General features: G+C 36.9%; 1 protein-coding gene and 1 pseudogene across 6 annotated transcripts in view; one reads left to right on the forward strand and one right to left on the reverse strand.

Moving 5' to 3' along the window:
• Window positions 1-27209, forward strand: part of CFAP91 (cilia and flagella associated protein 91) — a 105824-nt gene that overhangs the window by 27061 nt on the left and 51554 nt on the right. For all 6 annotated transcript variants that reach the window (XM_038582945.1, XM_038582946.1, XM_038582944.1 and 3 more), the window contains one exon: window positions 16658-16839. In XM_038582945.1, coding sequence (XP_038438873.1) covers window positions 16658-16839 — 182 coding nt within the window. The remainder of the gene's footprint in view (window positions 1-16657; window positions 16840-27209) is intronic.
• Window positions 12515-13381, reverse strand: LOC102155896 (annotated as a pseudogene).

Here is a 27209-nt window from a genome sequence, read left to right on the forward strand (position 1 = left end):
TTCTTCCAAACACTTAAGGAAGAAATGATACCATTCTCCACAATCTCTTTTAGATAATAGAAGAAGAGGGAATACTTTCTAACTTTATGAGGCCAGCATTATTCTAAATCCAAAATCAGACAAAGACATTAAAAGAAAACAGTATGCCAGTGAGCATAGGCACAAAAATCCTCAACAGAATATTAGCAAATGAAATCCAACAGTGTATAAAAAGAGTTATACACCACAACCAGGCTGATGCAAGGCTGTTCAGCATTTGGAAATCAATTAGTGTAATCCATCATATTAACAGGCTAAACAAGAAAAATCACACAGTCATATTAATAGAGGCAGAAAAGTATTTGACAATATCCAATACCCATTCATGATAAAAAAAAAAATTGAGTAAACTAGGAATAGAAGGAAACTTCCTCAACTTGATAAAGAACATGCACAGAAACCCTACAGCATAGTTAATGAAACTCAAAGCTTTTCCACAAAGATCAGGAACAAGGCAAAGATGTCTCTTCTTACCTCTCCTTTTCAACAGCACAGATATTCTAGCTAATGTAATAAAACAAGAAAAGGAAGTAAAATTTATATGGATTGGGAAGGAAGAAATGTCTTTGTTAGCAGATGCTATGTTCATCTATGTAGAAAATCGGGGAAAAGGACTAAAAAAACTGGAACCGGTAAGTGATTATAGTAAGGCTATAGGCTACAAGGTTAACGTATAAAAAGTCTGTTGCTTTCCTATATACCAGCAATGAAAACATGGGATTTAAAATTAAAAATACAATACCACTTACATTACCATAAAAATGAAATATTTAGGTATAAATCCAATAAAATGCAAGATCTGTAGGAGGAAAACTATGAAACTTCAATGAAAGAAATCAAAGAACTAAATAAGTGGAGAGATATTCCATGTTCTTGAATGAAAAGACTCAATATTGTCAAGGTGTCAGGTCTTTCCAACTTGATCTATAGATTTAATGTAATCTCAATCAAAGTCCCTGCAAGTTAGTTTATGGATATCAACAAACTGGTTCTGGAGCCTATATGAATAGGTAATATGTGTTGACAGTAGCCAACACAATATTGAAGGAGAAGAACAAAGTTGAAGGACTGACAATACCTGACTTCAAGACCTACTATTAAGCTATAGTAATCAAGACAGAGTAGTATTGCGGAAAGAATAGATCAGTGAAACAGAATAGGGAGCCCAGAAGTAAGCCTACTTAAATATAATCAACTAATTATTTAACAAAAAGAACAAAGACAATACAATGGAGCAAAGATAGTCTTGAAAAGATGCTGGGATAACAGGACATCTACGTGCAAAAAAAAAAAAAAAAAAATTCCAGACACAGACCTTATACCTTTCACAGAAATTAATTCAAAATGGATCACAAAAAAAAAAAAAAAAAAAACCAAAATGGATCACAGATCTCAATGTAGAATGCAAAACTGTCAAGTTCTTAGAAGATAATATAGGAAAAAACCAAGATGACCTGGAGTATGGCAATGACTGTTTAGCTATAATACCAAAGGTACAATCCTTTTAAGAAATGATGGATGATCTGGACTTTATTTAAATTAAAAGCTTCTGGTTTTTTGAGCAAAGATGACAGAGTAGTAGGAGGACCCTAGTCTTACCTCATCCCTTGAACACAGATAAATATCAAGTTGTTCTGAACACCCAAGAAATCTGAGTACTGACAGAATAGAGTGAACAACCAGAGGGAGAGAAGAGGCCACATTATGGAAGGTAGGAGGTGTGGAGATGTGATGTGAGGGAGAGAGGGATGGTGGGTGTTGCAGAGGGGATGGAGCCCTGATCATGGGAGAGAGGCAAGGGGGGTTTTGCATAGGGGATCACTCAAGGAGAACATTTCCCAAAGCCATTGACTGGGAAAATGAGAGAGGCTAATTATTGTGTTTTAAACAGCCAATGGAACTCCAAGGCTGAAGTTTTAGAGTTCCATGCTGTCACTGGTGTGGATCCTGGTAGGTGCTGCAGTGCTCCTGTGAAGAAGGAGGGCAGAGAGCCTGGGAGCAGATAGTGTGATCTGAGGATCCCCTGGGAGAGAAGCACTGAGAGAGATGGTTCGCCCTTCTTGGAGTGCATCTGAGACAAATGGGGGTCAAAAGAGGTGGCAGGCACCATTATGCTCCCTCACCCCTTAGCTTAGACACAGACATCTGCTGAGGGTGGCTAACCTGGACACTGGCTTTTTGTTTTGCTTTACTCCAAACTCTTGTGCATTCATGCTACTTCTGGGACAAACCTGTAGCAGCCCCAGTGTGGCAAGACCCTCCCCCAGAGGACTGGCATAGGTCCAAGCCACATCAGGTCCCTAAAGTTTTGGAAATTTAAAACTCAACCAGCCTGCCTGGGATAAAACACAGGTACCCTGCACTGCTGGGTGGGCAGACATCTGGACACAGGGTGAAGGGAGGGATCTGAGGGACACCTCGGACACAGGGGTGTCTAAGGGGAGATTGTTCTTCTCTGAGGTCTTCCCAGACAGTGGTGGGCACGAACTCCCCTCTCTAGGATGAGGGAGAGGGCTGGTGCCATTTTCCTCCCTTGTTCCTCAACCTAAACTAACTTCAGTAAGCAGCATATGCCAATAGTTTCAGCATAAACTGCTTACACCAAGCCCTGCATCCCTGTACTATGCAGGTGTTTCTTTCTTTCTTTCTTTCTTTCTTTCTTTCTTTCTTTCTTTTCTTTCTTTCTTTTCTTTTCTTTTCTTTTCTTTTCTTTTCTTTTCTTTTCTTTTCTTTTCTTTTTTTCTTTCTTCCCTTTCTTCCTTTTCTTCCTTTTCTTTCCTTTCTTTCTTTCCTTTCGCAGGTGTTTCTTTACTAGAACAAATGTGCCTGAGAATCTGAGCAGCAGGCCCCTCCCCCAGAAGACCAGTGTAAATCCCCTGTACACACCAAATTTACTGACCATAGAATGCTGCAAAGCATCAGGTCTCTTTTAACAAGCAGACTAGAGCACACCTGGTTAAAACTCCCCACACTCTGCCCAAGGTCCAAACAGTCCCCACTGTTGAGGTGAGATGAAACTGTGGAGGACTGACCTGAGGGAAAGAGCAGCCAAAACACAGCAGCAGAGTGCACACAGCATATACCAGAGATGCTTCATGAAGTGCCAGGCCCTGAACAGCATATGAGGCCATTACTCTCAGGAACAGGAAACCTAATAGGCTTTCCTAACACACAGAAGAAGACAGAGCCCTAGATAAATGTCAAGATGGAGGAATTCATCCCAAAAGAGAACGAGAAAAGGTCATAGCCAGGGATCTCACTGAAACAGATATAAGTAATATGCCTGATTCAGAATTTAAAACAACAATAATAAGGATACTAGCTGGACTTGAGAAAAGCACAGAAGACAGCAGCGAGCCCCTTACCACGGGATAAAAGACCTAAAAACTAGTCAGGCTGAAATAAAAAAATGCTATAACTGAGATGAAACTCACTGGATGTAATGACCACAAAGATGGAAGAAACAAAGAAATGAATAAGTGATATAGAAGATAAAATTACTGAAAATAATGAAGCTGAAAAGAAGAAGAAAAGAAAAATATTGGATCATGAATACAGACTTAGGGGACTCAGTGACTCCACAAAGCATATAACAATCTTTTCATAGGAATCCCAGAAGAAGAAGAGGGGGAAAAGGAGGCAGAAGGTTTATTTGAGGAAATTTAGCTGAAAACTTTCCTAACCTGGGGAAGGAAACAAATATCCAAATCCAGGAGGCACAGAGAACTCCCATCAAAATCAACAAAAACATGCCAGCAGCAAAACATAATAAAATTTGCAAAATACAGAGATAAGGAAAAAATCCTAAAAGCATCAAGAGAAAAGAAATCCCTAACTTACAAAGGAACACAAGTAAGGTTAGCAGCAGATCTCTCCACAGAAACTTGGCAGGCCAGAACAGTCACATGATATATTCAATGTACTGAATGGAAAAATATGCAGCCAAGAATACTCTATCTAGCAAGACTGTCATTCAGAGTAGAAGGAGAGATAGTTTCCCGGGCAAACAAAATCTAAATGAGTTCTTCACCATTAAACCAACCCTGCAAGAAATTTTAAAGGGGACTCTTTGAGTGGGAAAGAAAGACCAAAAGTAATGAAGACTCAAAAGGAATAAGGATAAAACAAGCAATACAATGGCACTGAATTCATATCTATTAGTAATTACTCTGAATGTAAATAGACTAAATGCTCCAATCAAAAGACATAAAGTATTAGAATGGATTAACTAAACAAGACCCATCTAGATGCTGCCAGCCAGAGACTCACATTAGACCTAAGGCACCTACAGACTGAAAGTGAAGGGATGGAGAACCACTTATCCTGCCAATGGACATCAAAAGAAAGCCAGAGTAGCCATACTTCTACCAAAGTAGATTTTATTTTTATTTATTTATTTATTTTTTATGAGAGTCACACAGAGAGAGAGAGAGAGAGAGGCAGAGACACAGGCAGAGGGAGAAGCAGGCTCCATGCACTGGGAGCCCGACGTGGGACTCGATCCCGGGTCTCCAGGATCGCACCCTGGGCCAAAGGCAGGCGCTAAACCGCTGCACCACCCAGGGATCCCCCAAAGTAGATTTTAAATCAAAGACTATAACAAGAGTTGAAGAAAGGCACTGTATCATAATAAAGGGGTCTATCCAACAAGAAGAGCTAACAATTGTAAATATTTATGCCCCTAACTTGGGAGCACCCAGATATATAAAACAATAACAAACATAAAGGAATTCACTGATAATAATACAATAATAGTAGGGGACGTTAATACCACACTTACAGCAATAGACAGATCATGGAATCATAAAGTCAACAAGGAAACAATGGATTTTAGTGACACACTGGACCAGATGGACTTATATATGGTCAGAACATTTCATTCTAAAGCAGCAGGATACACATTCTTTTTGGGTACACATAGAACATTCTCCAGAATATATCATATACCAGGTCACAAATCAGGTCTCAACAAGTTCAAAAAGACTGAGATCATACCATGCATATTTTCTGACCAAAACATGAAACTCAAAGTCAACCACAAGAAAAAATTTGGAAAGACCACAAATACATGGAGTTTAAAGAACATCCTACCAAAAAACGAATGAGTTAACCAGGAAATTAAAGAAGAAATAAAAAATACACAGAAACATGAAAATGAAAGCATAATGGTCCAAAACCTTTGGAATGCAGCAAAAGCAATTATAAGAGGGAAGTATGTAGCAAGTAAGACCTACCTTAAGAAGAAGAAAAATCCCAAATACACAACCTAACCTTACACCTAAAAGGGGTAGGAAAAGAACAAATGAAGCCTAAAGCCAGCAGAAGAAGGGAAATAATAAAGATTAGAACAAAAATAAATGATACAGAAATTTAAAAAACCAAACAGGACAGATCAATGAAACCAGGAGCTGGTTCTTTGAAAGAATAAAAGTGATAAATCCCTAGCTGGACTTATCAAAAAAAAAAAAAAAAGAATAAAGACCTAAATAAATACAATTACAAATGAGAGGGAGAGATCACAACCAATAGCACAGAAATAGAAATAATTATAAGAGAATATTTTGAGGGGATCCCTGGGTGGCTCAGTGGTTTAGCGCCTGCCTTTGGCCCAGGGCGTGATCCTGAAGTCCCAGGATCGAGTCCCGTGTCGGCCTCCCTGCATGGAGCCTGCTTCTCCCTCTGCCTGTGTCTCTGCCTCTCTCTCTCTCTCTCTATGTCTATCGTGAATAAATAAATAAAATCTTTAAAAAAATATTTTGAGAAATTATATGCCAACAAATTGGGCAATCTGGAAAAAAAATGGATAAATTCCTAGAAACATTTAAACTACCAACACAGCAGCAGGAAAAAATAGAGAATTTGAACAGAACCACAACTAGCAAAGAAACTGATTCAGTAATCAAAAATATCCTAACAAACAAAAGTCTAGGGCCAGGTGGCTTCCCAGGGGAATTCTATCTTTAAAGAAGAGTTAATACCTATTCTTTGAAGCTGTTCCAAAAAATAGAAATGGAAAGAAAACTTCTAAATTAATGCTATGAGGCCAGCATTACCTTGGTTCCAAAACCAAAGGCCTCACTAGAAAGCATTACAGGCCTATATCCCTGATAAATACGGATGCAAAAATTCTCAACAAGATAATGCAAGTTGAATCCAACAGTATTTTATTTTTTAATTTTTTAAAAAGATTTTATTTATTTATTTGAGAGAGAGAATGACAGAGAGAAAGCATGAATGGGGTGAGGGGCAGAGGAAAAGCAGCCTTCCTGCTGAGCCAGGAGCCTAGTGTGGGGCTCAATCCCAGGACTCCAGGATCATGATCTGGGCTGAAAGCAGATGCTCAGCCTACTGAACCACCCAGGCACTCCAAACAGTACTTTAAAGAGTTATTCACCATGACCAAGTGGGATTTATTCCTGGGCTGCAAGGTGGTTAAATATTCACAAATCAATCAACATGATAACTGCATTAATAAAAATAAGGAAAAGAACCATATGGTCCTCTCAATAGATACAGAAGAAGTATTTGACAAAGTACAGCATCCATTCATGATAAAAGCCCTCACTCAACAAAGTAGGGATAGATGGGACATACCTCAATATCATAAAGGCCAGATACAAAAGACCCACAGGTAATATCATCCTCAGTGGGGAGAAACAGAACTTTTCCTCTACAATCGAGAACAAGACAGGGATGTCACTCTCATCTTTGCTATTTAAAGTAGTACTGAAAGTCCTTACCTCAGCAATCAGAAAACAAAAAGAAAAGACATCCAAATGGGTAAGGAAGAAGTCAAACTTTCACTATTTATGGACAATATGTAGAAAACTCAAAAACTCCACCAAGAAATTGCCAGAACTGATATATAAATTTAGTAAAGTCACAGGATAAAAAAAATCAATGTACAGAAATTTGTTGTATACACCAATAATGAAACAGCAGAAAGAGAAATCAAGGAACCAATCCCATTTACCATCGCACCAAAACAATGATACCGAAGAATAAATCTAACCAAAGAGGTAAAAATCTGTACTCTGAAAACTATAGAACATTTATGAAAAATTTAAGAAGACAGAAAGAAATGGAAAAACATTCTGTGCTCATGGATTGGGAGAGCAAATATTTTTGAAATGTCTATACCACCCAAAGCAATCTATACATTCAGTGCAATCCCTATCAAAATACCACTAGCATTTTTCACAGAACAAACAATCCTAAAATTTGTGTGGAACTACAAAAGACCCGGAGTAGCCAAAGAAATCTTGAAAAGCAAAACTGGAGGCATCACGGTCCTGGAATTCAATTCAATTTATATTACAAAGCTGTAGTCACCAAGACAGGATGGTACTGGCACAAAAACAGACACATAGATCAATGGAACAGAATAGAAAAGCCAGAAATGGACCCACAACTATATGGTTAACTGATCTTCAACAAAGCAGGACAGAATATCCAATGGAAAAAAGTCTCTTTGACAAATGATGTTGGAAAAACTGGACAGCAATGTGCAAAAGAATGAAACTGAACCACTTCCTTACACCATACACAAAAGTAAATTCAAAATGGATGAAAGACCTAAATACAAGACAGGAAATCATCAAAATCCTAGAGGATGACACAGGCAGCAGCCTCTTTGAGCGCAACTGTAACAACTTCTTATAAGACATGTCTCCAAAGGCAAGGGAAACAAAAGCCAAATGAACTATTGGGACTTCATCAAGAAAAAAAGCTCTGCACAGCAAAGGAAACCATCAAGAAAACTAAAAGACAACCTATGGAATGGGAGAGGATATTTGCAAATGACACATCTGATAAAGGGTTAGTATCCAAAATCTATAGAGAACTTATCAAATTCAAAAAAAACCAAAACAAATAATCCAGTTAATAAATGAACAGAAGACGTGAATAGACATTTTTTTTTCCAAAGAAGATATCCAGATGGCTAATAGACATGAAAAGATGCTCAACCTCACTCATCATCAGGGAAATACAAGTCAAACCATGATGAGATACCACCTCAGACCTGTCAGAATTGCTAAAATTGACAACACAGGGAACAATAGATGTTGGTGAGGGAAAGGAACCCTCATGCATTATTAGTAGGAATGAAAACTGGTGTAGCCACTCTGGGAAACAGTATGAAGGTTCCTCAAAAAGTAAAAATGAAAATTCCCTATAATCCAGCAATTGCACTACTATTATTTACCCAAAGGGCACAAAAATACTGATTTCAAAGAATACATGTACCTGATATTTATAGAAGTATTATCAAGAATAGCCAAATTATAGAAAGAGCACAAATGTTCATTGACTGATGAATGGATAAAGAAGTTGTGGTACACACACACACACACACACACACACACACACACACACTGGAATATTACTCAGCCATCAAAAAGAATGGCGTCTTGCCATATGCAATGACATGGATGGAACTAGAGTGTATTATGCTAAGCAAAATAAGTCAGAGAAATACCATTTGGTTTCATTGACATCTGGAATTTAAAAAATAAAATAGATGAACATGGGGGGAAAGACAGGCAAACCATAAAACAGACTCTTAACTATAGAGAACAAACTGAAGGTTTTTGGAGGGGAGGTGGGCAGGGGGATGGGCTAAATGAGTGATGAGTATTAAGCAAGGCACTTATTGTGATGAGCACTGGGTGTTATGTGTATGTGATGAATAACTAAATTCTACTCCTGAAACTAATACTATACTGTATGTTAACTAAGTGGAATTTAAGTAAAAACCTAAAGAAAAAATAAATAAAATTAAAAACTTCTGCTATATGAAGGACAATGTCAATAAAATGAGAAGACAAGCCACAGACTGAGAGAAAATATTTGCAAAAGACATATCTGCGAAAGGACATTACTCAAACTATGTAGTGAACTGTTCAAACACAACAAGAAAAAGAATAACCTGATTTTAAAACAGGCCAGGGACCTTAACAGACACCTCACCAAAGAGGATGGATATACAGGTGGTGAATAAGCCTATGAAAAGATGCTTCACATGATGTGTCCTTGGGGAAATGCAAATTGAAAAAACAATACGATGTCACTATGCATTTACTAGAATGGCCACCGTCTGGGACACTGATAACACCAAAAGTGGAGCCCTGGAAACCCTCATTCATTGCTGGTGGGAAATACAAAATGATACAGCCACTTCAGAAGACAGTTTGGCTGTTTCTTATAAAACTAAACATACTCTTACTATATGATCCAGCCATCGTGCTCCTTGGTGTTTACTGAAGGAGTTGAAAACTTATGTTTATACAAAACCTGCGCGTAAACCCATAGATGTTTATAGCAGCTTTACTCATAAATGTCAAGACTTAGAGGCAACCAAGATGTCCTTCAGCAGGTTGATGGATAAATAAACTATGGTATATTGAGACACTGTAATATGTTATTCATTACTAAAAAGAAATGAGCTATGAAGTCATGAGAAGGGGGTCATGGAGGAATCTTAAATGCATATTCCTAAAAGAAAGAAACCAATTGGGAAAGGATATGTACTGTATGATTCCAACTCTATGACATTTTGGAAAACGCAAAACTCTGGAGTTTTGCGTGGGGAAATACTCTGTATGATGGATGCATGCTATTATATGTGTATACCATATACATAGGGATTTGTCCAAACCATAGAATATGTAATACAATGAGTGACCTCTAATATACACTATGGGGTGATTATGATGTGTAAATGTATATTCCTCAGCTGTAACAAATGTACCACTCTGGGTGGTAGGTGTAAGGATATTGATAATGGAGCAGGCTATGTATGTGTGGAGCCAAAACATATATAGAAAATCTCTGTACGTTCCTCTCAGTTTTGTTGTGAATGTAAAACCACTCTGAAAACATTAAATCTTTAAAAAAATACAAATAATCATTAGAGTTCATAGTTACAGAATAGGATTTGCTACTTTGTGAAACCCCTCTTTGTGTTTAGTTTTGTTGGGGCTGGGAGGAAAATCTAGAAGACTGTGGATATGGCAGACAGTGCATGCTTTTCCATCTAGTGGAGGAGGAAGGGCCCGGGAGAGGGAACGGAGCAGAGATAAGTGCTGTCAGCACACCAAACCTAGAATAAGTGAGTGTGTGGATGGGATCCAGGGCTCAAGCCACATAAGAAACAGGTATGGGGTCTTTCTGGGTTTTGAGTCCTGACTGAAGTTGGGGAGGAGTAGGAAAGAGATCATTGTTCTTTCTTACTCCATTTATTCTCCCCTAAAACCAACTGAAATAGTTTGGAGAAAAATAACAAGTTAGAAAAGAAACTGTATTAAGTTACCATAGGACTTCTGTCAAAGTATCATTTCCCCTTTGTATCCTCTCCTCTGACCTACCTGTAAGGATATTTTTTTTAAGATTTTATTTATTTATTCATGAAAGACACACAGAGAGAGGGAGGCAGACACACAGGCAGAGGGAGAAGCAGACTCCCCACAGGGAGCCCAATCTGAGACTTGATTCCTGGACACTAGGATCATGCCCTGAGCTCAACCACTGAACTACCCAGGCATCCCCACCTAGAAGGATCTTAAGTCATCAGAAAGCTTAGTCAGAGGATTCATTAGGCTTTATCACAATCTTAGCATATTTGATCAGATAGTTCAAGCATGTAATTTTTAATTTGGAAAACAGTTTATTCTCTTGATTCAAATTAATAGTGTTACATAGTAATAGTCATATGATCTGGGATGATATAAAGCTGATTTGAAGTTATTTCCTCAACTAGAATTTTGGTAGTAGAATAATTTGTGCTGAAAACATAAATTAAAATACCTAAATTATCTACATAGGTTAGAAATCCATAGCAGCTGCTGAAAAATACCACTTAATTCCACTTAATACCACTTGAATTCAGCATTAACAACTTATTATTTTTTAAGATTTTATTTATTTATTCATGAGAGACACAGAGAGAGAGGCAGAGACATAGGCAGAGAGAGAAGCAGGCACCCTGCAGGGAGCCCTATGTAGGACTCGATCCCAGGACCCCGGGATCGTGACCTGAGCCAAAGACAGATGCTCAAACACTGAGCCACCTAGATACCCCAGCATTAACAACAATTTATTTTATTTTATTTTATTTTTAATTTTTATTTATTCATGATAGTCACACACACACACACACACACACACACACACAGGCAGAGACATAGGCAGAAGGAGAAGCAGGCTCCATGCACCGGGAGCCTGACGTGGGACTCGATCCCGGGTCTCCAGGATCACGCCCCGGGGCCAAAGGCAGGCTCCAAACCGCTGCGCCACACAGGGATCCCCTTAACAACAATTTAAAGTAGTATTTCATTACAAGTTTAACCTCTCAGTAGGTGCTTCTTTCTAGCTGACTTGAAGTGCATTTTTCTTAGAGTTAAGCTCTATATGTTTTGCTTATTATATTTTTTTGACCAAAAAAAATCACATTTATTTCAGTAGTTCAAAGTGCAAATACAGCAAGTCAGTTCACAATGTTTCAAGATACAGTTTTAAGTATAATGAAAACTTGATATACAAAAATGAAAGGGTAAATAGCAGAAATCTCAATTTTTAAAAAAATTCAAGTAACCCAAAAACCTTTAGACTAAAATATTCCATTTACAACAATTCAGAAACGCCTTAATTTATAGATACCAGTAGTACATTGCAATCCAAAAGGACTTCTCAAAGGAGAATCACCCCAAACCAGTCAGCTCAGGACAAGAGTGGAAGTTCTTGGGGCGGCCTGTTTCTGATTTGGCAGCCTCACTCTCACTGTCGATTGATATGGTTTGACCCATGATACTTGGATGTTTAAGCAAATTCTAGAAAATATTTAAAGTTCAGTATGAGGCCAACACCCTGATAAGAGATACTGAAATGGCTACCATATATTTGCAAGATTTTAAAGACCTATTTTATTTTATTTTGTTTATTTTTTAAAAGATTTTATTTATTTATTCATGAGAGACACACAGAGAGAGAGAGAGAGAGAGAGAGAGGCAGAGACACAGGCAGAGGGAGAAGCAGGCTCCATGCAGGGAACCTGACATGGGACTTGATCCTAGGTCTCCAGGATTAAACCCTGGGCCGAAGGTGGCGCTAAACCGCTTAGCCACCGAGGCTGCCCTAAAGACCAATTTTAACTTCAGGCCTATGGTGTTACTGGGGGAAAGACACAGATTGATACTTCTTCCATTACTTAAAACCTTTCTGTAAGGTTAGCAATGTGGCCTTTACAACTTCCTCATGAAAATCATACTTCATTATATATTTACTTATTTCTACACATACAGAACTTTTATGTAAAGTAGAAAAAGTTCCCACTAGGAAGATAATTAAAGGTTGTTAATGTTCTTTGTATCACTTAGCAGTCAAGACACATGTTTATTTCTGCTCCGCAGAAGCAATGTTAGCTATTTGCTTCAATTCAGGAAAGGTGTGGGTTTTCAGGATGGTTTAGATGAGATATTTATTGAGTCTTTTTCTCAATCTTCTTCATCATGATAGACAGTAAATTGAGAGTCTGTTCTGAAAATTCTATCCCACCATGTAAATGTGGAAGCATGGTTTCTGATGAAGTTCATGTGGTAGAAATCATGATGCCGACAACCAGCAGAGAGAGGGATCAGATTTAAAGGGTTCAAAGGAATGTCATAGCCACTATGGACATCAATAGTTTCTATCAAACAAATAGTCACCCATGCACATGATCACATAAAAGCATGATTCCTATGAAAAATCCAGTTCCAAGAATCAGAGTTTCCAAAGAATATGCATATTATTCAGCTTCCATTCCAAATGGAGCCTGAAACTCATGATGAACTTTATGAATATATTTATATATTCTTTTGTGATGTAAGGGCCTATGCAGGAAATAGTGCCAGGTATCCTCAATCACTGCACAGCCAAAGCATCTTGCCAAAAGCATATACCATCTTGGCATTCTTTCCCAATCATAAAGTATATTAAAATACTCTGTAAAATAATAAGGTCCACAGATCAAAGGAAGCTGGATACAAAAGTGATTAAAGAGAACTACTTTAAAACATTTCCACTGGTTTTCCCATGTTTCTGGTTTATCCTTTGGAATTTTGTACTTTTTCATGAAAGGTATAAATTGAAACAAAAATCCAGGTAAACAGAACAAGAAATAAAGAACCTCGTGAAATACCAAGGATCCCCATGTTGCAATCTGGAACTTTGTATAATTCTTCAACATATAGTTCCAAGCATTTTTAAATGGTTCTTGTAGAGGGTTCTCAGGTAAAAGTGAACCTACATACTCTACAGCCAAGGATGCTAAACTAAAGATGCTGATACTTTCATTTGTTACCATTTTTCAAATCTCTGCAGAAAGCCTTAGAATTCTGGCCGAGTGGTGGGAATGCCTGTTTTGCTTATTATAAACACCTCCCATTGCCTTTGACTATTTTTTTTAAAATGTTAATCTCTTTTTTTGCCATTGTATTTAGGTTTTTAAAGATGTGATTTAACATACTTCTACCAACTGGAAAACATATTCTTTTACATGGAAATGGCAGTATTGTTTTAATAGTACTATATGTCTAGGTTTAAAAGAATAGAAAATTTAGAAAACGATGAACATGAAAAAAAATTCTGTAGTCCTATCCAGAAATAATTGTTGTTAATTTATTATATATCCATTTAGGCATTTTTCTGTGCACAAAACCCAGTTTTTAAATATAAAAATGAGCTTCTGTTGTACATCCTGCTTTACAGTGTCTTTTGTTCCTACTTTACATTGAATCATGGACATTTTTGTATGTTCACAAGTACTGATTACATTTTTACTTTTATTATTTTTTTAAAAGATTTTATTTATTTATTCACGAGAATATACAGAGAGAGAGAGAGAGAGAGAGGGAGAGACACAGGCAGAGGGAGAAGCAGGCTCCATGCAGGGAGCCCGACACGGGACTTGATCCCGGGTCTCCAGGATCACGCCCTGGGCCGAAGGCAGAGCTAAACCGCTGAGCCACCCGGGCTGCCCGACATTTTTACTGTTAATAGCTGCATAAATTCCATTATATGGGCCATATTTTTTGAAGTAGTTTTTCTGTTGGTCATGATCATTTAAGTTTAACTTTTCTTGAAAAAGAGCCACATGAATAGATTGGAAAGATTTCTGTGAAGTATGATTTAGTTAAAAAAGCAAGATGCAAAAATGCATTCATGTTGGCACAACAATAAAATAATACTCTGTATATTTGTGTGTAGAAAAATAAATGTGGATAAAAATACAGCAAGGTTCAGGGATAATTCAAGGATATATTCTAGATCTAGGATATACATAGAGGGTACTGATAAAGGTGGATAAAGGAGGAAAAGATATTGAGGGAAACAAACTTTAAAAGAAAAAAGCACTGCTGGGTTGCCTGGCTAGCTCAGTTAGTAGAGCATGCAACTCTTGATTTTGGGGTTGTGAGTTCAAGCCCCACATTGAGTATAGAGATTGTTTAAAATAAAATCTTTGTTTTATTTTTTAGATTTAAAAAAAAATTAAGTAGTTAACATTTAGTGTATTATTAGTTTCAAGGGTAGAATTTACAACACCCAGTGCTCATTACATCAAGTGCCCTCCTTTTTTTAAAATTTTTTATTTATTTATGATAGTCACATACACACACACACACACAGAGAGAGAGAGGCAGAGACACAGGCAGAGGGAGAAGCAGGCTCCATGCACCGGAAGCCCGACGTGGGATTCGATCCCGGGTCTCCAGGATTGCGCCCTGGGCCAAAGGCAGGCGCTAAACCGCTGTGCCACCCAGGGATCCCTCAAGTGCTCTCCTTAATGCCTATCACCCAGTTACCCCATCCCCTCACCCAACTCCCCTCCAGCAACCTTCAGTTTATTCCCTTTAGTTAAGAGTCTTTTATGACTTCCCTCTCTGTTTTATTTTTCCTTCCCTTCCCCTATGTTCCCCTATGTTTTATTTCTTAAATTCCACATATGAGTGAAATCATATGGTATTTGTCTTTCTCTGACCTATTTCACTTAGTGTAATACACTCTAGTTCCATCTGTATCATTGCAAATGGCAAGATGTCATTCTTTTTGATGGCTGAATAATATTCCATTGTATATATGCGCCACATCTTTGTCCATTCATCAGTCAATGGACATCTAAAAGTATAATCTTAAAAAAGAAAAAATAACCACTAGAACGTTAAAGCATATGTGCTATCATACTTGTTATATAAATTATGTTTAAGAGTAGACATAGGTTTAAGTGAATTAATCTAATTTTTTTACTTAAAAATAGCCAGAATTAAAAAGAACCAAAGATGAAAATATGAATCGAAGTTGATGCCTAATAACCTAAGGTGCAACCATTTTTTTTAAATGGGCCATTAAAATTTTTTTGTAAGGTTTTACTCTTACACATTAGACTTTATGAATGTGTTTGCTTATATCTCTGTACACTTGTCCAATTATTTCCTAGAATAAATTCCTATGAGTACAGTGGCTGGGGCAAAAAAGTATTTTAAAGGTCAGATATATATTGCTAAGTTACCTGTTAGGTTATATCTATTTGTATTTCAATCAACAGTTTATGTGAATGCCTGTTTTCATCACAACTTCATCAATCCTGGGTATTTTCAATCTTTTAAATCTTTGCTTATGTGATGTAATAAAACAGAATCTTTATGTTTTATTTTACTTTTCTTTGGTTACTAGTTATGGTCATTTTTTCATATGTTAGAAATTTTAATTTTTGTGACTTGTTCTTTACTCATTTTTCCGTTAGTATTTAACTGTCATTGATTTACAAGGGCTTTTTGTATAGAAAGACTGTTTAACTCTTATATATGTTGCAGAACCTATTTCTAAGTGTGCCATTCATATTTTAAATTTATGATACTTTGAGGTATAAAAGTTTCAACTTAACCTTAGTTCTACTGATCATTTTCTTTTGTAGCCAGAGAGGCTTTTGAGCCATGCTGAAAAAGACTTGCACTCAAAGGGGGTATATTTACTTATGTTTCCTATTAATACTTTTGTAGTCTCATTTTTATATTAAATACCTTAAAATATCTGGAATTAATTTTTGTCCAAGGGATGAGGTAACTTTTCTATAGCTAACCAAGTTATCTTAGCATTAATTATTGAGTCATCTATCTAGAAAGAGCCTTGTCTTTTTAAAAAACCAGAAAGCATCTCTAATCTTTTCTCTGCTCCTGAATTTCTAGAGGGAAACAGTTAAAATCGGTTGTGTACCTAAAGGCAGAGAAAAAAGAAACCAGGAAGTAGCAATTCTAAACAGGTTCAGAAGTAACTCTGTGACATCCTAGAATCTACCTCTTACGGTTCTATACTACAGTCCTGCCCAGTGATACACAGATAAATAGCTGCTTTTGTGAGTAGACCTGGGCTTCTGTATCCCCTCGGGTTTTTGGCAGAGGTGAGACTAATAAGGCAGTTCTCTCAAGATAATTGGGCATAATCCTGGTTACACTGTATTCATGAATCTGTGCATGTTTAAAGGGGGAATGGGCTTATTAAAGCTAAGGACTTATTTCTACTTGACTATGTAGTATTCTGAGTGACTGGATCGGGTTTTAATTTTTAAAATCATTTTCCCTTTTAGGACACAGGCATATACTTTTCTCCCTATTTCTGCTAAATACCCACCCGTACTTTCGAAGCATACTGTGGGTACCCAGACTGATTATCGGGATGCTGAAGTTCAAACTGATCCATATTCTCCAGAATATGTAGTATGTCAGGATTCAATCCCTGAGCTCTTGACCCTGGCTACTCTTACTTGGGGTGAGTTGGTAATTATCTTGGATATTTGCAGATATCTGTCCTGATCACCTTGCATACTGTTGAGTTCCTGGAAATGATGTGCTTAGAAGCAACTGGGGTTTAAATGTTGCTATTTAAAATGTCTTGCTCAACAGAGCTACTTCTTAGATTCATACTTCTGCTGATACTTTTTTTCAAAAAGAGGTACCCTTTTCACTTAAAGGAGGGTTATTGTACTTTATCCCTGAAGCTGAAGTTCTATTTCAGCTTAATTTTGTGGTTATTTGGTGACAACTCACCTTCTTCCTTCCACTGTTTTTCCTAGTGAATCAATTCCTTTTTATTGAGCAATTCTTACTCTTTTACACATAAATCTTTTTTGAATGTATAATACTGAATGTATATTACACCATATGTAACAATATTGTCTTACTTTGCCCAAAGTATCTTGCAATTTATCAAATCTCTCTTAAATACCCTATTGGATGATTTGGATGATTTCTTTTGCTATGATTTCGGAAATGCTAATATGGTTCTGACTCAGAAATTCACTCTTAGAATGCAATAAAATCTGACTGAGGCCTATATTATGTGAAATTAGAAAAATTAATCAGAAAAGGGGTTTTCAGAAATAACAGCTTCTTGAACTCACTTGATTGTAGCTGGGAAACTGAGAACCAGAGACGCCAACTCCTCCCAGGTGTTGGAGGTAGTTGGTACAATGTAATGGCTTTTATTAAAATGAGATGACTTTTGTTTCCCATTTGTGATGGTTTGCTGTGGTCAAGTCTGCATCACAGGCAATGAAGATATACATATCTGAACTCTAGTTTGATTCTCATTTCCTGGCTCACCTTAATGAATTCAGATGAAGCATTCTTGCCATCCATACTTGAAATCAGTGGCTCTAATTTCACTAGATGACGGATTAAAAATATGCTGAAACTTTTCCCTTCTGCTCTGAATACACTAATGTGTATATTAGTGTATATATATGTGAATATACATATATTCATATATTGGTTATGGGTATATTAGTGTGAGTTGGTAATTGTCTTGAATATTTGCAGATGTCTCTCCTGATAACCATGTGAGCTATTGAGAGGAGAAGGAGAGAGAGAGAGTATGTGTGTATACACACTGATATACACATAACGACACTTTTAAAAAAAGGAAGAAAATTTCCATAGTTTTGAAGTGGAGATTTCTTCCTAAAATAAAGAAATAGCTGGGAACCTATGATGATGAGTAGGGATTGTGAGTGGTAGGGAACCAGATCTGAGTTACCTGCCTGAATTAGAGGAAGCAGGACTTTTCTCCTACCTACAGGTGGGACTAAAGCTCATTGCCTGCGAGCACAGAGGTTGAAGTATCAGTAAAAACCACTGTGAGTCAGGCCTGCTCCTTCATTTGTGAGGCCTTGCCTCGGAGTCTAAATGGAGTCCTATAAACTATATGTATAGATGTTTAAAAATTATAAATCAAGTTAATATCTGATAAGTAAAATATGTTCTGTATTTTTCACAAATATATCTTTATAATGAATTGAAAGGACAAATTTAAATTGAAAATTCTTAGATTCTATGGGATTCTTTGGTAGAATGGGGCAGCAGGGGAGAGGCTGCCTGTGACTTGCTTTTTTCTTTGGCTGTGTTCCACATCATGAGGGGTCTGTCATGTACGCATGTGATTACCTCACCCTATTTTTCTAGTCTCTGTGTACATATCCCTGTAAACAGCCGCCACTTGGCTACCCTTTGGGTTTAAGGGTAAACAAACAGCAGGATATAGTCTGCCCTTGAGAGTCTGAATTCTGGGAAATGGTCCTTGTAAATTTTGGAAGGAGGCTTGGGCCATTTGTTCAAGGAATTCCAGGATCTTTAAGAGTAGAGTAGTTCCAGATGGGCAGTCTGTTAACTCGTCATCCTCAGGGCTCTAGAGAATGAGGCTGTAGAGCTGTTCTTCTTGCCAGGTCAGAGTGTTACTACCCAAGGTGATTGTGAGAGAAATCTTTGGATGATCTCAACCCAAGAATCACAAGGCATCTAAGGAACACAGACACCAGGAGTGATCCACAAAAAGTTCAAAAAAGGTGTGTGTGGGGGGAGCAGAGAATAAATTCCTAAGCAAACAGAGCAAGCACATGGAGCAATCTCAAAGGGACTTAGGAAGTACTTTTTATATCCTCAAAGAGATCAAGGAGAGTAGAGCATGAAAACAAGAAGGGGAGCTATGAAAAAACCAATTGCAATCCCTGGGAAGGATAACTATGAAGTTTGAAATAAAATGAACTCAGTAATAAACTAAGTAGAGCTGAAGAACAAATTAGTGAAATGAAAGATTAAATGAACAAGTATTCCAGAATGTAATGTGCAAAGGTAGAACAAGATAAAAAAGGTAAGAGCCATGGGGGATAGGATTATAAGATCTGATAGTAGAGAGAACAGTGGAGAAGCAATGCAAGAAAAGATAATGGCTAAAAAATAATAATAAAAAAAAAAAAAAAAAGAAAAGATAATGGCTGAGAATTTCCTAAAACTAAAGAAAGATATGAGTCCATAGTTTGAAAGATTTCTTTGAAGACCAAACAAGATTAAAAAAAAAAAAATTCATACCTACTAATAGAGGAAAAAAGAAAAAACTGCAGAAGCTTTTGGAGACAAGTCAGATTACCTAAAAAGAGACAAAAACCAAATTGACATTTCATAGAATTATTTTTAAAGTGTGGGAAAATAATAGCAAACCTAGAATTCTTTTACCAGCCAAACTGTTATTCAAGAGTGAAGGTGAAATAAATAAAGACTTTTCATAGGATAAGACATTTCATAGGATCTACCTTATAGGATATTGTATTGATTAAATAAACTCATTTATGTAATGTACTTAGACCAGTGCCTAGCATGTAGATAAGCATCTTGTAAATGTTAGCTATTAATCTGAGTAAAGGAAGATGAAAGCATATATTTCAGTGAGAAGAAAAATGATCTCAAAAGGAAGAAGCAGGGTTTGAGAACATGATGAGCAAAAAAAAAGAGAAAAGTATATAATTAAAATAAAATTAAATTAAATTACTTGTTAGGTGTTGATTTTCTAAAGATGATATTTTTTAAAAAAGATTTTACTTATTTGAGAGAGAGAGTGCACAAGTGTGAGGGAGGGGCAGAGGGAGAAGCAGACTCCCCGAAGAGCTGGGAGCCTGATGTGGGTTTGATCCCGGGAACCCGGGATCATGACCTGAGCCAAAGGCAGATGCTTAATTGACTGAGCTATTGAGGCACCTCTAAAGATGATAATTTTTGAAAAAAAGAAGCAAGTACTAAAACTCTAGATCAGGACTGGCACACTATGGTCCATAAGCCAAATTGGTCCTGGAAAACTACATGAAGTCAAAATTTCAGTGACGCTAAAGAGGTTTTATTGGAACACAGACACACTCATTTGTTTGTATACTATCTGCTTGCTTTTGTAGTTTTTTTTTTTTTGGAAAAAAAGTCTAATGTTAATTCCAGTATAATTAACATTCAATGTTATATTAATTTCAGTTGTACAATATAGTGATTCAACAGTTCTGTACATTACTCAGTGCTCACCACAGTAAGTGTATTCTTTAATCCTTGTCACCCATTTCCTCCATTTCTTCCCTCTAATAACTTCCAGTCCTCTATTATTAGGAGCCTATTTTTTTTTCTTTGTTGTTTTTTTTGTTTCTTAAATTCCATATTGAGTGAAATCATATGGTATTTGTTTTTCTCTGACTGATTTCGCTTAGCGTATCCTCTCTAGCTCTATCCATATTGTTGCAAATGGCACAATTTCATTCTTGTTTATGGCTGAATAATATTCCTATATATATTCATTCATCAGTCCATGGACACTTGGGTTACTTCCACAATTTGCCTATTATAAATAATGCTGTTATAAACATAAGGGTACATATATCTTTTGAAATTAGTGTTAGCTTTTGTATTCTTTGGGTAAATACCCAGTAGTGGAATTATTGGATTATATGGTAAATCTAGTTTTCAATTTTTTTTTTTTTTTTTTTTTTTTTTTTTGAGGAAACTACATACTGTCTTCCACAGTGGCTGCAGAAGTTTGCGTTCCCAGGGCACTTGGCTGGCTCAGTCGAAAGAGTTTCCTTAATCTATTTTCATCTTTTATTATTCTTTTTTTCTCTCTTGTTCAGCTTGATTGCTTTCCATGACTCTCTCCTCCAAGTCACTGATCTGTTCTGCTTCCTCTACTGTACTATTTTTTCCCCTCTAGTGATTTTTAACTTCAGTTATTGAGTTCCTCATCTCTGATTGGTTCTTTTTTGTGTTTTTTATCTCTTTGTTGAGTGTCTCACCAAATCTTTTGCTCTTTTATCCATTCCAGTGAGTATGTTTATGACTATTACTTTAAATTCTCTATCAGGTATATTGCTTATCTCCGTTTCATTAGCTTCCTTGTCCAGTCCTTTCATTTGGGACATATTCTTTTGTCTCCTCATTTTGTCTAACTCTCTGTGTCTATTTCTATGTGTTATGAAAGGCAGCTACATTCCTGACTCTTGAAAGTCATGGGTGTATGAAGAAGTGGTCCTATGGTGTCTTGCAGTACAATGTCCTCTGTTCACCAGACCTTGGCATTCAGGGATGTCTCCTATGTGTGTTGTATGTGCCCTACTGTTGTGACTTAGTCATGTTTGCCTTCAGTCTAGTCCTCTACAACGGTTCTCTTTGCCTGTTGTGGGCAGGGTTTGGTCCCTGTGTTGTAATTTGGCCAGTCTGGGGTTGCCTTGAGCTTGAGTTGAGTCAGACCAGGGGCTTGCTAGAGCTTCAGTAGCACTGAACTGCAAGGTTTTCTCCCTGCGTTGTCTATGGCATGTGTGATTGGACTGACGTGCGGTAATCTTCCCTTCTCCCTGGGGCAGGAATTGCTTGCAATGGTGGTGGTCCTTATTTGGGCTGCATGATGTCAGCCTTGGATGGACTAGGGTAGTTCCACAGGAGACATGAGGTAAGAGTGAATGGTGTCAGCAATGTCTGTCAATATGCAGGGAAGTGACCTGCAGCTGCTTGGGACTACTCTGCTGAGGCAACTTGGTTGGAGTGGGCAGATCCACAGAAGACTGTGGGGTAGGGCATGCTGTTAGCAAGGTTGGTGGAGATTATTCCTGCTGTTCTGGTTCTGGTAGGTGTCCATGTATCTACACCGGGGGGTGGGTATGTGAAATGGCTCCTGCTAGCTCCTTTGTTCCTAGAGAAGTCTCCCAAAAATCTCTGCCCCTACAGCACAGACTCTGAGATTAGTAAATAAATTTCCCTCTTGTATACCCCAAGTGTTTTTCAAATTTCTGCTTCTAGGCTGAATCTCAGTGAGCCTGTTTGTTGTGCAGTCTCATTAAGGTGGGGGCTCAGTTTCCTCTCAACCTCCTCCTTGATCCCACTGATTTTTTTAAGTTTTGGGTACTAAGCCTCACTGATTTTAAGAGATTGTGAAGCCAGGCCCCTCTGGCTTTCAAAGCCAAATGTTATGGGGATTCATCTCCCCAGTGCCTGTCCCCTGTGCCTGGGGTGCCTAGCATGGGTTCTCCTCCTGCCTGCACTCACAACATTCCTCCCTTTTGTGGATAGTCCTGCAGGTCTGCTTGGCTCCCACCATGTCTCTGCCCTGCCTACCCTCCTCAATGTGGCCTCTTTTCAGCATATAGGTGTGGAAAGTCTGTTCTGTCAGTATTTGGGGTTTTATTCTGGTTATTTACACTGACGGGTGTATATCTGGTTGTATTGTGGGATGAGGTGAGCCTAGGATCTTCCTACTCTGCCATCTCCCCATAAGTCGCTCTACATTTTTTAACGTAATGATAATTAGGAGGTGCTCCTGGCATTTATCACATGGGATGGGGTTTGGGAGCCAGGCTAGTGTGGTACTAAACATCCTGTCCTGCATTCAGCAGTCCCATACAAGAAATAATTGTTTGCCCAATATGGCAGTGATGTCACTTTGGTTGAGAAATACGGACTTAGTGCGGTTAAGAGGAAAATATTGAGGTATAAAGATTAGAAATGAGAAGCAAAACTATTTATGATGTACTCATTTAGAAAATCAACCGAAATTACAAATTATCAGAACTAAGAACCTGAGTTCAAGATGCCTGATTGTGGAATTGATATGCAATATTTAATTAGAAATATTTGAAAACATTATATTCTTAATAGCAACAAATAACAACCTATGAAAATCACTTAACAAAAACATGTGCATAGCATTATGGAGAAAAATATAAAGAGTTTCTTAAGCATATGAACAAAGATTTGATAAAAAAAAAAAGAGGCATACTGTTTTTATGAATGGAAGACTCATGCTTTAGTGCATATTATTTTTCCTCTAAACATTTTATACCTTCAAGAAATTCTAATCCAAATTCCTGCTGTGCCTCTGTAGATCACTATCTGTCCTCTTCTCTTACCAGAAATCACACAAAAGCAACAAGCACACCAGAACTTCCACAAATTACACTTTCAGTGAAACTAAAAAAAAAAAAAAAGAAATCTGTAAACTACTACTAACTTGTTAGGACTACAAAAAGCAACTGAGAGGGATGCCTGGGTCGCTCAGTGGTTAAGCATCTGCCTTTGGCTCAGGTCATAATCCCCGGGTCCTGGGATTGAGTCCTGTGTCAGGCTCCCCACAGGGAGCCTGCTTCTCTCTCTGCCTGTGTCTCTACCTTTCTCTCTGTGTCTCTCATGAATAAATAAATAAAATCTTAAAAAAAAAAAACAAAAACTGAGATTACACAGAAACTATGTGAGAGGAAGTAAGAAAACATGGGCTGTAGGAGAGCATCAGGGGAATCTCAGAAGGCTTGAGCAAAATTATACTTCTGGGAGACAAGTTTGGCAATATCCAGAAAACTTTTAAGCCATTATATTTTATGATCTAGCTGCTAGACTTAAGATCTTCTAAGAATCCTAGAGAAATTCGCATATGGACATAATGACCAGTACAAGGATGTTTTTTGTAGCATTACTATGTGTAATCAAAAAACTGAAGCAATCTAAAACATTAGTTTTTAGAAGTTAGCTTAAATTGTGGTAGAGTCCTACAATGGCAGAATGAAATTAGAACTCTCTGTATCAGTGTGACTAGTGTCCCCAGCACTAAGTTGAGTAAAAAAGTTGCAGAATGATACAGTAAAATATCATGGATATGGATATTAAATAAAAGACAGTATTATATTTTTACTTATGTATAGTTCATTTTTCCCAGCTTTATTGAGATATATAATTCACATATTATCTAAGGTTAAGGCATACCATGCGATGATTTTATATACATATATTTTGCAAAATGATTACCACAATAATATTAGTTAACACATCCATCACCTCACATAATACCATTTTTTTTTGTTATGTGTGGTGAGAACATTTAAGATCTATTCTCTTGTTACCTTTCACGTATGCAATACAGAATTGTTAACTGTAGTCATTATGCTGTATATTAGCTATCCAGAACTTATTCATCACTTAACTGAAAGTTTGTACCCTTTCACCACTTCTACCCATTTCTCCCACCTCCTCACCCCTGACAACCATCAGTCTACTCTCTATGAATTCAGTTTTTTAAAATTCCAGACATAAGTGAGATCATACAATATTTACCTTTTTATTTATTTATTTATTTTTATTTTTATTTATTTATTTTTTAATATTGACCTTTTTATGTGTGACTTATTTTACTTAGCACAATGCCCTCAAGTTTCATTCATGTTGTCACAAATGTCAGGATTTCCTTTTTGTATGGCTGAATATTGTATATTTTAAATTACATATAATGAAATTTATCACACGTTAATAAACATAAAATTTTATTATGTCAAAAAATTTTATTATGTCACATTAATTATATTCAATATAATATGTTAATTATATTTAGTATGTTATATAGGAATTGTATACATATATATCTTTTTTTATGCATTGTCAATGAACAATGAAGTTGTTTCCATGTCTTGACTACTGTAAATAATGCTGCAGAGAGCATGGGAAAATCAAATACCTCTTTGAGATAGTAATTTCATTTCCTTCAGATATATACCCAGAAGTGGAATTGCTGAATCATATAGTACCTCTATTGATTTTTTGGGGGAACTTCCATATTGTTTTTCATAGTGGCTATATGAATTACATTCCCACCAACAGTATACTAGGGTTCCTTTTTCTCCATATCCTTGCCAGCATTTGTTATCTCTTGTCTTTTTGAAAACAAATATCCTAACAGGTGTGAAGTGATATTTAATTGTGTTTTTCTTTTGTAGTTTTCTGATAATTAGTGTCTATTCAGGTCCTTTGTCCATTTTTTAATTGCATTATTTTGGTTTTGTTACTGATTTGTAGGAGTTCCTAATATATTTAGGATATTAACCCTTATCAGATACGTGGTTTGAAAATATTTTCTCCCATTCCACAGGTTGTCATTTAATTTTGTTGCTCATTTTTTCCACTGTGCAGAAGCTTTTTGGTTTGATGTGGTCCCATTTTTAATTTCTGCTTTTGTTTGTGCTTTTGGTGTCATATCCAAAAAAATCATTGCCAAGACCAATATCAAGAAGCTTTCTTTCTATGTCGTCTTCTAGGAGTTTTACATTTAAGTATTTAATCCATTTCAAATTAATTTTTATGATTAGTGTAAGATTGAGGTTCAGTTTCACTCTTGTACATGTGAATATCCAATTTTTCCAGCCCCATTTATTGAAGAGAGTATCTTTCCTCCATTGAGAATTCTCGGCTTCCTTGTCAATACTAGTTGACTATATTTGGGTTTATTTCTGAGCACTTGATTCTGTTTCATTAGTCTTATGTGTTTTTTATGCCAGTACTATATTGCTTTGATGACTGTAGCTTTGTAATATAGATTGAAACCAGAAAGTGTGATGCCTTTTCTTCTTCTTCTTTTATTTTTTAAAAGATTTTATTTATTTATTCATGGGAGACACAGAGAGGCAGACTTGAAAGCAGAGAAAGAAGCAGGCTCCCTGCAGGCAGCCTGATGTGAGACTCTATCCGAGGACCCTGGGATCAGGCCCAGAGTCAAAGGCAGATACTCAACCACTGAGCCAACCAGGCACCCCTTGTTCTTCTTTTTCAAGATTGCTTTGGCTCTCTGGGTTTTTTTATAGTTCCATATGAATTTTACAATTCATTTTTCTGTTTCTGTAAACTAATGTCATTAGGATCTTGCTTGGGATTGTATTGAATCTGTGGATGGCCTTGGGTAGTATGTATATTTTAATAAATTATTTCTTCCAATCTGTGAACATGGAATGTTTTTCCATTTACTTTTGTCATCTTCAGTTTCTTTCATCAAGATATTTTATAGTTTTTTGTGTATAGATCTTTTATGTCCTTGGTTAAATTTATTTCTATTACATTATTATTATCATTTAAGATTTTATTTGAGAGCGAGGGAGCACACAAGCAGGGTGGAATGGGGCAGAGGGAGAAGCAGGCTCCCTGCTGAATGAGGAGCCCAATGTGGGGCTCACTCCCAGAACTCTAAGATCATGACCTGAGCTGATGGCAGATGCTTAACCAATTGAGCCAACCAGGCGCCTCCCTATTTCATTACTTTTGATTCTTGTATAAATAGAATTGTTTTATTTGTTTTTTAGGTAGTTCATTGTTTATATTTAAGAATGCAACTGATTTTTATCTGTTGACTTTGTATCCTACAACTTTACTGAATTCATTTGTTCTGTTTTTGATAGAAAACAGTTTTCTATGTATAAGATCATGTTATCTGCAAACAGCGACCATTTTACCTCTTCCTTTTCAATTTGGTTGGCTTTATTTCTTCTTTGCCTGATTGCTCTGGTAGGGCTTCTAGTACTATCTTGAATAGGAGTGATAAGAGTAGGCTCTTGTTTTATCCCTGATCTTAAAGAAAAAGCTTTCAACCCCACTGTTGAGTGTGAAATTAGCTGTGGGTTTGAATATAGAGTTCATTTTTGTTTTATTTCTCTATGGAGAGGGAGTATAGAGTAGTAAATAAGACCACAAGAGTCAGATTGCCATGTTCAAATCCTGATTTCTACTTGCTTACCATCTATGACCTTTGTAAGCTACTTTGATATTTCCTTGCATTTAAAAATATGGATTTGTCTAATACAGGGCATTCCAAGGTATGATTATTCAGTAATATTCTTCAAACTGTCTAGCATCTTATATGCAACTAAAATGTCTTCTGGCCAAATAACTAACAAGAGGTAATACAGGACACAGATAACCAGTTGTGAGGCACATCATGAGGATATTTCCTAATGTCATTTCATCCTTCATAACCCTTGAAGTTATAGAGGACAGGAGCTGAAAGAACGTAAATGGTACATGAATTTCTCCATGTGT

This window comes from Canis lupus, chromosome 33 (assembly GCF_011100685.1).
Source record: "Canis lupus familiaris isolate Mischka breed German Shepherd chromosome 33, alternate assembly UU_Cfam_GSD_1.0, whole genome shotgun sequence".
NCBI classification, from domain to species: domain Eukaryota; kingdom Metazoa; phylum Chordata; class Mammalia; order Carnivora; family Canidae; genus Canis; species Canis lupus.